This window comes from Colobus angolensis, unplaced genomic scaffold, assembly GCF_000951035.1.
Source record: "Colobus angolensis palliatus isolate OR3802 unplaced genomic scaffold, Cang.pa_1.0 Scaffold24, whole genome shotgun sequence".
NCBI classification, from domain to species: Eukaryota; Metazoa; Chordata; class Mammalia; order Primates; family Cercopithecidae; genus Colobus; species Colobus angolensis.
The window spans coordinates 5,630,451-5,646,985 of NW_012115599.1; the positions used below are offsets into that span (position 1 = coordinate 5,630,451).

At 40.9% G+C, this 16,535-nt stretch overlaps 1 protein-coding gene across 3 annotated transcripts in view; it reads left to right on the forward strand.

The window, feature by feature from the left end:
* The first annotated feature begins 3,116 nt into the window (after positions 1–3,116).
* The window catches only part of CNRIP1 (cannabinoid receptor interacting protein 1), a 34,769-nt gene continuing 21,350 nt past the window's right edge, over positions 3,117–16,535 (forward strand). The window contains exons 1-3 of one of the 3 annotated variants that reach the window (XM_011945273.1): positions 3,436–3,475; positions 3,702–3,946; positions 5,845–5,995. In XM_011945273.1, the coding sequence (XP_011800663.1) occupies positions 3,768–3,946; positions 5,845–5,995 (330 nt within the window). In that variant the 5' untranslated portion in view covers positions 3,436–3,475; positions 3,702–3,767. Of the gene's footprint in view, positions 3,947–5,844; positions 5,996–16,535 lie in introns of all 3 variants that reach the window. The other 2 variants (XM_011945275.1, XM_011945274.1) reach the window with 2 other exon arrangements.

Below are 16,535 nucleotides of genomic sequence, written 5' to 3' on the forward strand. Positions count from 1 at the left end.
CACAATTTTCAAAAGAATGACAATAAGCATTGTCCATTAGACAACGTTAAAGGTCACCAATCCGAGGTAATAATTAACAAATCTACAATAAGACTGAAAGCACGGGCTGGGCACGGTGGCTCAAGCCTGTAATCCCAGCACTTTGGGAGGCCGAGACGGGTGGATCACAAGGTCAGGAGATCGAGACCATCCTGGCGAACACGGTGAAACCCCGTCTCTACTAAAAAATACAAAAAACTAGCCGGGCGAGGTGGCGGGCGCCTGTAGTCCCAGCTACTCGGGAGGCTGAGGCAGGAGAATGGCGTAAACCCAGGAGGCGGAGCTTGCAGTGAGCTGAGATCTGGCCACTGCACTCCAGCCTGGGAAACAGAGCGAGACTCCGTCTCAAAAAAAAAAAAAAAGACTGAAAGCACTAGATACCTTAAAAATATATAGCAAGAAATGAATTAATGGAGGAAGAAAAAAACCAAATACCGCATGTTCTCGTTTTTAGTGGGTGCTAACCATTGGGTACCCATGGACATAAAACAGTTTTTCAACCCTTACCCCTCTCCCTCCCTCCCCGGCTAGTAAGTCCTTATTTCACAGGTGACAATAGACACTGAGGATGTCTAGCTGGGGAGGAAGGAAGAGGGGCAAGGGTTGAAAAACTAACTATGGGGAACTATGCTCAGTGCTTGGGTGACGGGATCATTTCTACTCCAAACCTTAGCATCATGCAATACACCCCAGTAACAAACCTAAATCTAAACTAAAAGTTGCGATATATTCAGTAAGTATATTTTTAAATAAAAATAGTTACAATGTATTGAGTGTCTATATGGGCCTGATACTCTTACATGTTTTACACCATTTCATTCGGTTCTGTGAACATCATCTATGTCACCATCATCATTTTACAAATTAAAAAACTGCAGCTACAAGAGGCTAAAGCAGCTTTGCTCAAGGTCACGCAGCTTGTAATCCACAGATATGGCAACACAAACACAGGTCTATCAGACTCCATATTCATATTCTTTGCACATATGTATCAGTGATGACAAATTTTCCCCTTACTTTTACATGTATTAATTTCGTTTTAAGACGTTACATCGTATGGTCCTGAAAATGTTATTCCTAATGGATATTGCCCAGCATTATCCTCCTATCCTATAAGCTTTTCCTCATTTAATTCTCACAATGTTGAGAAGGAGGTATTTTAATCCTCATTTTACAAAGGATGAAAATTGAAACATAAAGATGTTAAGTTATTTGCATAAAGAAACTAAGAAGTGACAGAGTTAGGGTTTTTTATTTTTATATTTTATTTATTTATGAGATGGCAGTCTTACTATGTTGCCCAGACTGGCCTCAAACTCATGGGCTTAAGTGGTCTTTCCACCTTAGCCTCCCAAGTAGTGGGGACTATAAGAGTGCACTACCCAGCCAGGCTAGAACCAGGGATTTTCTGTTTTTCTGGTTTGTTTTGTTTTGTTTTTGAGACAGAGTCTCACTTTGTCACCCGGGCTAGAGTGCAGTGGCATGATCTCGGCTCACTGCAAGCTCTGCCTCCTAGGCTCAAGCACTTCTCATGCCTCAGCCTCCTAAGTAGCTCGGACTACAGGCATGCGCCCACATGCCTGGCTAACTTTTTGTATTTTTAGTAGAGACAGGCTTCGCCATTTTGGCCAGGCTGGTCTTGAACTCCTGGCCTCAAATGATCTGCCCGCCCTGTCCTCCCAAAGTTCTGGGATTCCAGGCATGATCCACCATGCCGGCCTTAGAACCAGGTTTTAAAATGGAGCCATCATCCTCCAAGTCCACTGCTCTTTTTGATACACAGGTGGAAGTTGGCTTGAGATTGTGGGGTTACTAAACAAAATGTTGAGGAAAAAAGGCAAAATTTCCAAAAAGGCTTTTAAATGACCCCAAAAAGATACCCGCCTTCCACTACTTATACACCAGAAAAACCAACATTAAGTTTACTGTGTAACCCTCTCATTCTTTTAAAAGTGCTAATAAAAACATATACATTTATATTCTTTTAAAATATTCATTGTTCTAAAACACTAGAAATGCTACTTGCAATTAGATTTCTATTCATCATTCCAGGTAAATCACAAGGATCTAATTAATTTTAAAGATATGAAAGAATTTACATATGGACATGATTAAGACGACAACCATAAGTTAATTCGGCAACTATTTCTGGAGCACCTACTATGTGTCAGGCACTGTTCTGGGCATGCTGGGGAAACAGGAACAGACAAAATGCTCGCTCTCAGGCTGTTTCCTAGCCACCCCACTTTTATCATTAACAGTTTTTGCATATGTGTTTGCCAATGCAACCTATATTTCATTATTTTGATAGTTGTGTAACGTTCTGTAGTATGGGTGTATAAGAATTTATTCAATCATTTATTTATTGGTTAGCATTTGATTTAGGTTTTATTTTTATTTTTGCAACCAATGTTGCAATAAACACCCATATTACATGTATATTATACATATAGCTTATTATTTTTTAAAAAAGCAGTCTAACTTAGGTAAACAAAAACTGCCAAACAAACCCATCCCCACCCATTTGTTCTCACTAGCCCACTTCATTTCCCAGGTGTGTTCCCCGGCTCTGGTACTATCCACTTGGGTGGTGCTGAAGCAGGTGCTCTCTCTGCTCCGACAAGCCACTCCCAGCACAGTCCTCATACCCTGAGTCTCCCCTCGCTTCCAAAAGTCAGCTGTCAACCGACCTCTGCCACAAAAACTGTCTAATCACGCTTAATATGAAAATCTAAACTCTGCGGTGTCGCATAGGGCGCCCTGCCAATAATCCTTTGACCCCTCCCACCATTTTGTCACCAGAATGCCTTAGGCTCATGCCAGTTGCCTTTTACATGGTTAACAGCTCACCCTTCAAAATCTGTGTAAATATATGTAATTCAATGCACATATTTATGTATATCATTTTTGAGACGAGCATACATTTAATGGAAATGCACACCCACAAGAAGATGTAGCTCCTTGAATATGGTTATTTTCTTTCTCTTGCATCCATTCCTAATCCAGTGTGGCTCCATCACGTGGAATTGCGCCTTTCCTCGGCCATTTCCCCTAAGCTTTGGAACGACTCGTATTTCCTGAAATTTAAATCACTAGCTAGCGGTTTCCTGTCCCCCTTCCCGTCTCCCTTTCCCCCTTCAGCCTCCTCCCGCCTAGCTGGCTCCGGATCCGCGAGCAGCAGTGTCCACCTCACGTAGTTGGCCGAGGCGGTATCCAGATTCCGGGGGTCTCGCTCCTTGCCGCAGTGGTCGCTTAACCCCAGCGCCTTCCCAGTGCCTCCCAAGCCTCTCCTCCTTCCTCCCGGAGCTGTTCTAGGAGGAGCCTAAATGACCGCCTCCCCAGCTGAAGGGGATTGTGGTGCGTAAACAGGATCAGCTCCCTCGCCCCCAACTGCGCGGATCTGCGCCGCGGCCTGCGGGTCGGAGCGAGCCCTCGGGTGCGCGGAGGGCGCCGCACGGGAGCGGGGGATGGGGAATCGCGCGGCCCTGGAGCAGTCTCTTGGGCCCACTTCCTCGCCAAGTGGGGAGGGGGGCCACAGCCTAAGGAGTTGCTCCTCAAAAACCTGGGCGGACGGCGGCGACGGCGCGGATTCCTAGCGGCAGCCTCAGCTCCACCACCTCCCTCACCCTCCCCGCGCTTCCTCTCCGCCCCTCGCGCTCCAGCCACTTGGCCGCAGCCCGCGCTGTCCTCCGCCCCCCGGAGCCGCCGCGCCAGACCCTCGTCCAGACATGGGGGACCTGCCGGGCCTCGTGCGCCTCTCCATCGCGCTGCGCATCCAGCCCAATGACGGCCCGGTCTTTTACAAGGTGGACGGGCAGCGCTTCGGCCAGAACCGCACCATCAAGCTACTCACCGGCTCCTCCTACAAGGTTGAGGTGAAGATTAAGCCCAGCACGCTGCAGGTCGAGTGAGTGCGGGGCACCTGGTGGCGGTAGGGTCCCCCATAGGGTACAGGCGGAGGACCAAGGCCCCCGGGACAGCCTGAGCCTGTCAGGGGCCTCTGGCTTCGCTCCGCGCCCAGCGGGCCCTGGGGTTGGGGGAAGAGGTCACTCCCTGTCCGCCTTCGTCCCCTTCCTTCCCTTTGGCTTGTAGTCCTCTATTCTCGCTTCCTTCCACCTATCGCGGTGACCTCAATGAGTTCTTTAAAATCAGCGACAAGAAGCCAGGGTTTTTGCTTGTCTGTTTCTTATAAATTTCTCCTGCTTTCTGTTCAGCCTTGAGCGCGGAACCGCAGGCGGTCGGGGTGGAGCAGATGGGAGAGATCCGCAGGGTTCACCCACCGCAATCCCAGCCCTCCTGCGCCCTCCAGGCGGCCCACCGGGTCTGCCCGCAAGGCTGAAGGAGGGATAAAGGAGGAATGAGGTGGAAAGGAAGGGGAGGGATGGTTACTGGGGGTCCCTGAGGGATGCTCCCCACTCCCTTCGCCATTCCGTGGCTGGGACCCTGGGGTGGAGCAGCAGGCACTAGTAAGAGAGCGGCAGCCCCTTTCTCTGGCCTGGTTTCACGGTTTTCCATGCCGTAAGCAAGCTTTTCTTTTTCTCCTGAGTTGTCTGTTCAGCCTGGTGATGGTGCCTGGGATTAGCAACATCCTCATAGCAAGCGGATATTTTTTTGGTTTATGCATGGCGGGGATGATTCCCAGCGACCACTGGATGATGCACCCAGTAGACCTCTGGCGGGAAAGTGTGTGGGAGCATGCAGTGGCCTACCGGGAAGAACTGCGGGTGGAGCCCTTTACCTCTTGCTTCTATCTACCAAAAAGTCTAGTCTGCAGAGAGAAAATAAACCAGCATTTATTGTATCTACTACATGGTGGGCATTATTGAGGGGTGGAAGGACTTTGAATTCATCAGACACTACTTATAGCTTACGTTTTAATTCAATAAACTTGTATTAGTCTTCCAAGGTGCAAGGACCTAGAACCAAATCTGGATGGTTTCTGGTACTCCTGGTCCACCTATTTTTCAGCATCCCCCACAGCTCCATGCACCCTTTATTCTCACATTTCCCGGTGTTGTGCACCTGGATATAATCCAGGCTTTTCCTTTCCCTTCTTTCCTGCCAACCTTATCCCCGGAGTTATCTGTTCTGTATTCCATTTTTTTCCAGAGTATTCCTCTAGTGTTCAAACTAATCTAAAAGTTAATTTGTTAGGAACAAAACTATTTTTTCTGGTTACATTTTAATGCTATCAAGGATTTTTCAACTCTAACCCAGTGGTTCTCAAACCTGAGTACACATCAGAATCACCTGAAGGGCTTGTTAAAACACAGATGCTGAAGTTCTCCCCAGAGTTGCTAGTTTAGTCTATGGTAGGGCCTAAGAATTTATTTTCTAAGGTCTGCAGGCGATGCTGATACTGCTGGTCCAGGGACTTAGCTTTGAGAACAAAGGAATGATGCCAGTGAGAATTTCTGGTGGTGTAGAAGGCTTGAGGTACTCCAAATCATAGGACCCCTGGTTGTTGGAAAAGAAGAAAAAAAAAATATTAGAGAACGAGTTCAGTATTCTCAATCGTACCTGCATATTAATATCACCTAGATAACCTTAAAATAAATTTAACAGTGTACAAACTTCGTATCAGGCCAACTGAATCCTAATGTCTGGGGCTGGTGATATAGGTTGGTTTTTAATTCCTAACTAAAGAGGAGAAGCACTGCCTCCTGAACTTTCAGAACTTTCTCCCACACCACAATGTCCCCTTAGCTAAACCCTGTAAGATTCCTGCCTAGAGTTTTAGTCCAGAACAGGACAGGGTGCATAGGCTAATTTCAACCATATGTGGTCAACTCAAGTCTATTGCAGGAATATTTCCATTGGCGGTGTGCTTGTCCCACTGGAACTGAAGTCAAAAGAGCCTGATGGGGACAGAGTTGTTTATACGGGTACATATGGCACAGAAGGTGTGACCCCAACCAAGAGTGGAGAACGGCAACCCATCCAGATCACCATGCCGGTAAGGCCCGCTTGGGGGTGTAGGAGTGTGGTGCCATGGAAAATGGAAACCACAGAAAAGAAAACGGTCACTATCTCTCTCTAAGAAAAGGTGTATTGGGAGCCAATTATTGTGGAAATTGAGTTGTGAATTTCCTTCAAGTATCTGCTGGAGAGAGAACTGCTTAATTAATGCTCTTTTGCATGACAGACTGACCCTATAGCTGCTGAAAAGACACTATAAGTAGAAGCAGATGGTTTTGGAAGAGACAGTACTTACACTGCCATTTTCCCAGTTATTGTCTACATCAGAACTGGTTTGGATAATTGGCTGTGAAAAGATTCTGATTCCAGTTAGGCCACAATTTTCTCGTTATGAGAAAGCTGATTTGAATGACACTTTGCTACTTAAAGCTAAATGGAGAAGCCAAAAAAAAGTGTCATGGGAAATAATACACCTCATATATAATATAATACACCTATTATATATAATATACACCTATTATATATACACCTATATAATATACCTATATTATAATAATATACCTATTATATATGATATCTGATAATCCTATGTGATATCCTTGTGATAGCCACATGATAATCCTATCAGATATCATATATAATAAAATGATATACCCTGGTAATATGGCCCCAAGTAAGATAAAACAAACTGGTAGAAAGGATAGAGTCAAGATATAGATTTAACTATATGTGCAAACATAATAAATAGGTGATGAAGCAAGGGAAAGGAAGGTTCACCTAAACTGCTGCTTGCAAACTGGGCAGCCTTTTCCCTCTGCAAGAGCAACTTTGAACTGTCTGCCCTCTAGCTTTATAGGCAATATCACAGAGGTTCTTGAATATCACTCTGCATAAGAATCTCCTTGGGAATTTGTTTAAAATTCCAGTCCTAGGTTCCCTCTCCATTGATGTTAGCTCAATACAGCTAGGGTGGGAACAAAGAAACTCTTAGCATACCAGATCCTGAAGAGGGTGGTGTGGGAATGCACTTTGAGAAACACTCATCTAATCTTTAGAACCTTAAAGTGTTCACAGTCCTCAGTATACTTTTAAAAACCACAACAGTCACCTAAGAAAATAACCTAGCAGCTCCTATGCATCCGATGTTTGAACTATTTTTAGACAGTGCTCTGTTGTTCTATCAACCTTCAACAGAGAAAATTACAAAAATGAGGGAAATGTATAATTCCTGCAAGGCAGAAATGTTGTTAACATGTCAATAAATGTTCTTAGAAAGTTGTTTCTATGTCTTTGAATATATATGTGTGAGCCTGGGCAACATAATGGGACCCTGTGTCTAAAAAAATTTTTTTTTAATTAACTGGGTGTGGTGATACTACACGTGTAGTGCCAGCAACTTGGGAGGCTGAGGCAGGAGAATCACTTGAATCCAGGAGGTTGAGGCTGCAGGGAGCTATGATCATACCACTGCACTCCAGCCTGGGTGACAAGAGTAAGACCCTGTCACTAAATATGTATATTTGAGTGTCATTCCATATATATACTTTTTTTCTACTTGTATACATCTGTCAATGTCAAATATATGCCCATATATATATGGAATGTCATTTTAAAGTCTGTATGGGTATTGTATTTTATGAATGTATCAAATTATCCTCAGCCACTTATTGCTGATTATTTCTATTTTTCAGTATTATAAAGAAAACCACATTAAAATCACTCAGTACTGTACAATTGTCTAATGTTTTCTTGATTCCCAGAAGAAATATGCATGTTAAGGCATTTTATTTTATTTTATTTTATTTTATTTTTGAGACGGAGTCTCGCTCTGTCGCCCAGGCTGGAGTGCAGTGGCCGGATCTAATGTTTTCTTGATTCCCAGAAGAAATATGCATGTTAAGGCATTGTATTTTATTTTATTTTATTTTATTTTTGAGACGGAGTCTCGCTCTGTCGCCCAGGCTGGAGTGCAGTGGCCGGATCTCAGCTCACTGCAAGCTCCGCTTCCTGGGTTTAGCCATTCTCCTGCCTCAGCCTCCCGAGTAGCTGGGACTACAGGCGCCCGCCACCTCGCCCGGCTAGTTTTTTGTGGTTTTTTTTTTTGGTAGAGACGGGGTTTCACTGTGTTAGCCAGTATGGTCTCGATCTCCTGACCTCGTGATCCGCCCGTCTCGGCCTCCCAAAGTGCTGGGATTACAGGCTTGAGCCACCGCGCCCGGCCAAGGCATTTTATAAGACTGCCTCACTGACCTCTAGAAAAGCTTGGCAATTTACACTCCTATCATCTGTATTCAAGTATCCATTTCTCTCTGCACTAGTTATAGTTTGTCATTTTTAATCTGATTGAAATACTTTAATTTTTACTTACTGTTAATTTGAAATCTTGACATGTTCACTTACTGTTTGTATTGCATTGTCTAATGTTTCTAGAATAATGTTGACTGTTAGTAGCAGTCAGAGATAATTTATCTTATTTGATATATTTGATGAATTACATAAAGAAATACACTTCCAAATACTAAACTTTCTTACAATAAGCCCTACTTAAATATGTATTGTTAATATATTGTTAAATTATGTAGGCTCTTTTATTTAGAATTTTTAGATTTTTTAAATTTGCTCACTTTATCAGCAAATATTTGAGGATTTCCTGTATATCAGGGACTCAGAAGAGTAGTGAACAAAATAGATAACCTGGGTTTCATAGAGCTTCTGATCTAGAGGGTGGAAACACACTTTATACATGACTATCAATAATAAAGCAAATAATTGCTAACATGAAAAGTATAGTGAGAAAGTAGTGCTGTTAGAGTATATACCAAAGGTCTTATCCTAGTCCAAGATTTGGGGGATGGTTTTCTTGAGGAAAAAATCAAGGATGAATAAGAGTTGGGGAAAGAAAGAGCATCTGAGGAAAGAGTAGTTGCAAAAGTCAAGAGCTGGAGACAGCATATGTGTTCTAATGGATGAGAAGCCCAACATGGCTGGCATGAAGTGAGGCAGAGACGGTACAAGATAAAGCCAGAGAGGTATGTAGGGGTTAGATGTTATAGAACCTTCTTGCTACTGGATTTATCCTAATGACTATAGAGATTCATTGAAGTTTTTGAAATTAACTTTGAAATATGATTAACATAAAATGCACCAACTTTACACTTACATAGGTTTTGACAAGTAGATGCTACTATATAATCACCACCCCAGTAAAGATACAGAACACGTCTATTACCCTGAAAATTATGTGCAGTTAATTCCTCCCCAACCTAGCCTATCCTGAGCTTGCTGTCTCAATATTAGTTTTAACTATTTAAGAATTTCATGTAAATAGAACAGTGCTGTTTGATTTCTTTCACTTAGTATAATGTTGAGATTCACCTATGTTGCATGTATCAGTAGTTGGTTCATTTTGTTGCTGGGTAGTACATTATATTGTATGGATATACCATAATTTCTCCCTTCACCAATAAATGGACATCTGGGTTGTTTTCAGCTTTTGCTATTATAAGTAAAGCTGCTGTGAACATTTGAGTGTAAGTCTCAGTGTGAACACATTTTCATTTCTCTTGAGTAAATACCTAAGAGGACAGTTGCTAAATCACATGGTAAGTATGTGTTTATCTATGTAAGAAATAGCCAGACAGTTGTATCATTTCATATATCCACCAGCAGTGTATGAGAATTCTAGTTGCTTTACATACTCAGTGTATGTCAGTTTTTTTTAATTTGGAAATGCAAAAGACATAGAAGACCCAAAACAATCTTGTTTGATCTATATTGTAGTCCTTAAAACAGGTAGCATAAACCTTCCAGCTTTGTTTATTCAAAGTTATTTTGGTTATTCTAGGTCCTTTGTGTTTTACATAGATTTTAGAATGGAACTTGTCAGTTCCTCCAAAAATTGGGATATAGAGTTTCCATTAAATCTATAGGTCAACTTAAAGATATTTGACATCTTAATATAGAGTTTTCTATACCATGAACATGAAATATCTCTTAGGTCATCTTTAATTTTCTCCACAATATATTACAGTATTTCCTCTACAGACTTTATACATATTTTGTAAAATTTATTATTTCATATTTTTGAATTCTATAAGTGGAATCTTTGCTGGTATATGGAAATAAAATAGATTTTTTTGTATATTGGTGTTGGATCCTGAGACTTAGCTAATCCCTCTTACTAATCCTAATAGCTATTTTTGGAAGATCCTTAGGATTTTTTAAATATGCTATCATGTCATCTGTAAATAGTTTCTCTTTCCTTTCCAATCTGTATTCCTTTTATTTATGGCCTGATTGCAATGGCTAGGACCTTAGCAGTTTGCTGCTAAATAGAAATGGTGAGAGTGGACATTCTTGTCCCTCAGTCTGAGGGAGAAAGCATTCTGTTTTTCAACACAAAGTATAGTAGCTGTAAGGTTTTTTATTGTAAATCTTTTTGTCAGGTTGAGGAAGTTCTCTTCTATTCCTGGTTTACTGAGTTTTTTTTTTTTTTTTTTTTATCATGAACGTATTATAACATGTTTTCAAATAGTTCTTCTGTATCTTTTGAAGTGATCGTAAGGCGTTTTATTCTGTTTATGGTAGATTACATTGGTTTTTCAATGTTAAAATAACCTTGAATTCCCAGGTTAAATACCACTGGTCATGGTTTATTCTCGGTATGTATAGCTGGATTTGATTCATTAATATTTTGTTAAGGATTTTTGACATCTATGTTCCTGGGGGGATATTGGTCTATAGTTTTCTTTTCTTATTATGCCTTTGTCTCATTTTGGCTATCAGAGTAATGCTGGCTACATAAAATGATTTGGAAAGTGTTCACTCTTCTATTTTCTGGAAGAGTTTATATAGAATTGGTATTTTTCTTAATGTCAGATAGAATTCACCAATGAAGGCATAGATTATACTTTATTTGAATATTTTTTATTACAAATCCAATTTTCTCGATAGATATTGGGCTATTCAGATTTTATTTCCTGAGTTTTTGTAATTAGTCTTTGAAGTCATTTATTTCAATTAAATTGTCAACTTTATCGCCATAAAGTTGTTTATAATCTCCGCCATTCTTTAATGTCTTAGGATCTTTAATAATGTCTACTCTTTTACTCTTTCATTCTTTTTTTTTTTTTTTCCCCCGGAGATGGAGTCTCACTCTGCCTCCCAGGCTGGAGTGCAGTGGCAGCAATCTCGGCTTACTGCAACCTCTGCCTCCCAGATTCAAGCGATTCTCGTGCCCCTCAGCCTCCCAAGTAGCTGGGATTACAGGTGCGCACCACCATGCCCGGCTAATTTTTTGTATTTTTAGTAGAGATGGGGTTTTGCCATGTTGGCCAGGCTGGTCTCAAACTCTAGACATCAGGTGATCCGCCTGCCCTGCCCTCCCAAAGGGCTCAGATTACAGGTGTGAGCTGCTGCACCCTGTCTACTCTTTCATTCTTGATATTCAAAATTTTTATTTTTTTCCCCTCTGATTAGTCTAGCTAGAGATTTCAGTTTTATTGGCCTTTTCAAAATCCTAGCTTTTTTTTTCTCACATGCTTCACTCTATCTACTTCATTGTTTTCTAATCCTATATTTATTTCCTTTCCTTGTCCGTTTTGAAATATTTTAACTTAAGTATAATACATATACAGTAAAATGATCCCTTCATAGAGTTCTGCTTGTCAGTAGTTTGGTTATGATGCACTTAAGTGGTTTTTCTCCCCATTGCAGATCACTGAATTTCTTGAATCTAGAGGTTAATGTTTTCACCAAAATTGGAGCATTATTAACCATTGTTTTGTTAAATACTTTTTTAATACTTCATTCTCTCCTTTCTTCGTAGGACCCCAACTAAACATACATTGAAAAGCTTGGTATTGTCCCATAAGTCTTTGAGGACATGTTCAATTTTCTTTCTTTTTTTAATGGATTTTCAGATTAGATCATTTCTACTGATGTATCGTTAAGTTCACTGATTCTCCTATTTCTAGTCTTGTGCTTATCTTCTAAATTCTATTATATTTTTTGGCTCTTTTCATTTGTCTTTTTTGTAGTTTCAGTTTCTCAAGATTCCTTATGTTGGCTAATTGAGACCGTGTTTTCCTTAATTTATCTGAGCACATTTGTAATTGCTGGTTTGAAATATTTCATAAATCTAACACCTGTCTCTAGTTAGAGTAAATTACTATAGCCTGACTTTTTTTTCTTGAATATGGGTCACACTTTCATGTTTCATTACATGTCTGGCAATTTTTGGCTACAAACTTAACATTGTGGATAGTTTATTACCAACTCTAGTTTCTGCTTTATTCTTCTGGGTATTACTAGTTTTTTGTATTCTAGCTGGCAGTAAACATTCCTGTACTCAAACTTCAAACTCTGTCTTCTAGCAGTTTGCAGCAGCTGATCTCTTTGCTCAGTTTTTACAGCTTCTAGTTGCTGCTTTTTTAGCCTGGTCTCCTTTTGTGCCCATGGAGCTTAGCAGTCAGCCAAGGAACTGGACAGCTTATACTGAGATTTTTTTTAGCATACCCACCCTGAGGTTCCCCTATTTCTCCAGCTGCTCTGTCAATCCAAAACTGTTTTGTTTGAGACAAAGTTTCACTTTTGTCGCCCAGGATGGAGTGCAGTAACATGATCTCGGCTCACTGCAACCTCCACCTCTAGGGTTCAAGCAATTCTCCTACCTCAGCCGCCAGAGTAGCTGGGACTACAGGCACACACCATCACGCTCGGCTAATTTTTGTATTTTTAGTAGAGACAGGGTTTCACCATGTTGGCTAGGCTGGTCTTGAACTCCTGACCTCAAGTGATCCACCTGCCTCGGCCTCCCAAAGTGCTGGGATTACAGGAGTGAGCCACCATACCCAGCCAATCCAAAACTCTTTACTCTGATACCTACTTCTGAGGTTAGGAAATGCACTCAAAATACATACATGCATACATACATACATACATATAAAGCAACTATTAATCTTAGCACAACTTTATCTTTTAAGGATTGACTCTTTGCTGGTTTGTCTGCTTTTTCAATGGCCCCTGTAGGGTGTCCCTGTCCCACTATCCTTCATATGCAGTTAGTTAGGAATTACAGCAGACTTTATAGTCAGATTTGAGGTTCTATTCCTTCTGCAGATCTTTCTACCAGGATTTTCTAGGTTATTTCCAGCTTCTCTGCCAGTCCTGATGCTGTCTTCTGCCACTTCCAACAGATAGGGCTGTCATTTTCTCCTGCCAGGCTTTCAAGGGGTTGTGTAGTACCCCTTCATGGTAATGTGATAAGATAGGCACCTTAAAAACACTCTAGTGGCCAGTGCTTATATTAGAAGGGGAGACAGAAAAGCAAAGAACAATTAGAAGGCCTTTGCAGTCTTAAATTTTGGTATTAGGGTTAATAGTTTTGCAAAGTGAATTAGGAATATTTTTTATAGCTTATGCTCTGAAACAATTTACATACCATAGGACTTAACTGTTACTTGAAAGTCTGACAGAAATTTCCCATAAAAGTCAGGACCAAAAGTAAAGATATTTAGAAAGAATGTCTTGCTGTCAATTTAGCCCATGACGTTTGCCTTTTGGGGGTTTTATTGAGTGACTATTATGTTTTTCTGAGGAAAACATCCATTTCTACAGAATTTCAAAATGTATTTTCAGACCTCTAGAAAATTAAATGCTACCGATAAACCAGTTAAACCATCAAAAACCACACCCTTAAACAAGTTTAGAAGCACTTTAACTGAGTTGCACATTGACGTTGGGCTTCCAAAAGTTACAGAAGTTTGCTCTAAGAAACAGCTGTGTGTAAAAACAGCTCATAGCTAAATGCCCTAACTGTTCCATGTGGAGTGTTTTCATTTTTGTTTTGTTTTGTTACAAATTAGAGCTAGAAAAGCTTTTTAACTTTTTTTTTCTTCTGGGAAACAGAATATTTCTCTCCCTTCTAATGAGATGTTTTAACTCATTCTTTTTCAGACTGTTTTCTGAAGTCTGGGTCCACCTGAGATATTTCAGTGCTCACTGAAAGGGGTGGGGAGAGGGCAGACATCTCTCTTGTTCATCTGGTCATGTGCTGCCTTATTGGGTAGAAAAAAGTTCTGCAAAATCTTTAAAATTGGCCAGGCGCGGTGGCTCCCGCCTGTGATCCCAGCACTTTGGGAGGCCAAGGCGCGTGGATCATGAGGTCAGGAGATCAAGACCATCCTGGCTAACACGGTGAAACCCCAATACAAAAAAAATAGCTGGGTGTGGTGGCGGGTGCCTGTAGTCCCAACTACTCAGGAGGCTGAGGCAGGAGAATGGTGTGAACCCAGGAGGTGGAGCTTGCAGTGAGTTGAGATCACGCCACTGCACTCCAGCCTGGAGCAACAGAGTGAGACCCCGTTTCAAAACAAAACGAAACCAAAAAAACTTCAAAATCACTGATAATTGACCATATGTGTTTTTTTAATTTTTGCACCAGTAACCAGACAGCCCAGCATCAAATCTAAGCTCAAATCAAGCATTGTGTTTAATATGCTTATATTTCAGACTATCATGTGTATTTTTTCATTTTATGTAAAATGCTAAGCACCATCTTAAATTCTTTGTAAAATGATATATAGGTATAAATATATAAATTAAGGTTAAATAAGGCGGGAAAGTTAAATTATAAAATCTAAAATTGGCTGGGCGCGGTGGCTCAAGCCTGTAATCCCAGCACTTTGGGAGGCCGAGACGGGCGGATCACGAGGTCAGGAGATCGAGACCATCCTGGCTAACACGGTGAAACCCCAATACAAAAAAACTAGCCGGGCGCGGTAGCGGGCGCCTGTAGTCCCAGCTACTCAGGAGGCTGAGGCAGGAGAATGGCGCAAACCAGGGAGGCGGAGCTTGCAGTGAGCTGAGATCTGGCCACTGCACTCCGGTCTGGGGGACGGAGCGAGACTCCGCCTCAAAAAATAAAAATAAAAATAAAAAAATAAAATCTAAAATTATGGAAAAATCAAAATTGACTAGAAAAATTAACACTTGATTTTTAAATAGAAATCATAAAGAAAAATAAATTACGTCTCTACACAGTGTAAAGTGAAAATAAAACAATAGTGAGAAATATGACACTTCTTGAAGAGTCTGTGATATTTTAAAAATACCAATCTTCAACAGAAATATTGACAAAACATTTTCCAGAAGAAGAAACTAAATTAAAATGTAGAAATGTGCATTCTTGTAAATGGTAGTGAAAAGTAAACTAGGAAATCTATTTTTTAAAAGTAATTCCCAATGACTTTTTTTTTTTTTTTTTTTTTAAATAAGAGACAGAATCTCACTCTGTAACCCAGGCTAGAGTGCAGTGGCATGATCATTGATCACTGTAACCTCAAACTCCTGGGCTTGAGAGACCTTCCTGCCTCTCAGCCTCCTGAATAGCTGGGACTACAGCCACATGCCACCAGGCCAAGCCAATTTTTTAAATTTTTGTAGAAATGGAGTCTCACTATGTTGCCCAGGCTCATCTCAAACTACTGGGCTCAAGCAATCCTCCAGTCTCAGCCTCCCAAAGTGCTGGGATTACAGGGGCGAGCCACCACGCCTGGCCCAATGGTATCATTTTTCTAAACAATGCCGCCTTTGCTGTCAACATTGTAAAACGGTTTGCAAACTTTAAAAGGACCAAAATGGCCATATATGGGAAGAGCAATAAAGATTCATTTCTTTTGACCCAATAATTCCACTCCTATTAAAGTAGACATATATACGAAATTATTTATTAAAGCACTTTTTGTTAGAGGGCAACTGACATATCTAATATCTGGGGAGTAGTCTAATTGTCATGATACATCATGATAGAGTCCTATGTCATCATTAAAATTGGAACAATTAGGCCAGGCACGGTGACTCATACCTGTAATTCCAGCACTTTGGGAGGATAAGGCAAGAGGATCGTATGTGGCCAGGAGTTCAAGACTAGCCTGAGCAATATAGCAAAATCCTATTTCTCAAAAAAAAAAAAAAAAAAATTAGCCAGGCGTGGTGACATATTCCTGTAGTCTCAGCTTCTCCAGAGACTGAGGTGGGAGGGTTACTCTAGCCCAGGCATTCAAGGCTGCAGTGAGCTGTGATCAAACCACTGTATTCCAGCCTGGGCCACAGAATGATCCTGCCTCAACAAACAAGGACAAAATTGTAACAATGAATGTATAGTTAGACAACATATACAATTGTATAACACCGTGACAAAATTGTAACAATGAATATGTAGTTAGACGATATGTACAATTATATAACATTGTGACAAAATTGTAACAATGAATATGTAGTTAGACAATATATACAATTGTATAACATTCTGACAAAATTGTAACTATGTAGTTAGACAATATATACAATTGTGTAACATATAATGTTAAATAATTGCAGCTGTAAAATATGTTTATGTGAAGGGGATCTGAAAATCAGCTGAATCAAAATGTAAGGATTACTGCCACTTTAAAAATTTGCTAAAATTTATGAATCTTTTTCTTTTTTTTTTTTTGAGACAGAGTCTCGCTCTGTCACCCAGGCTGGAGTGCAGTAGCGTGATCTCGGCTCACTGCAAGCTCCGCCTCCCAGGTTCA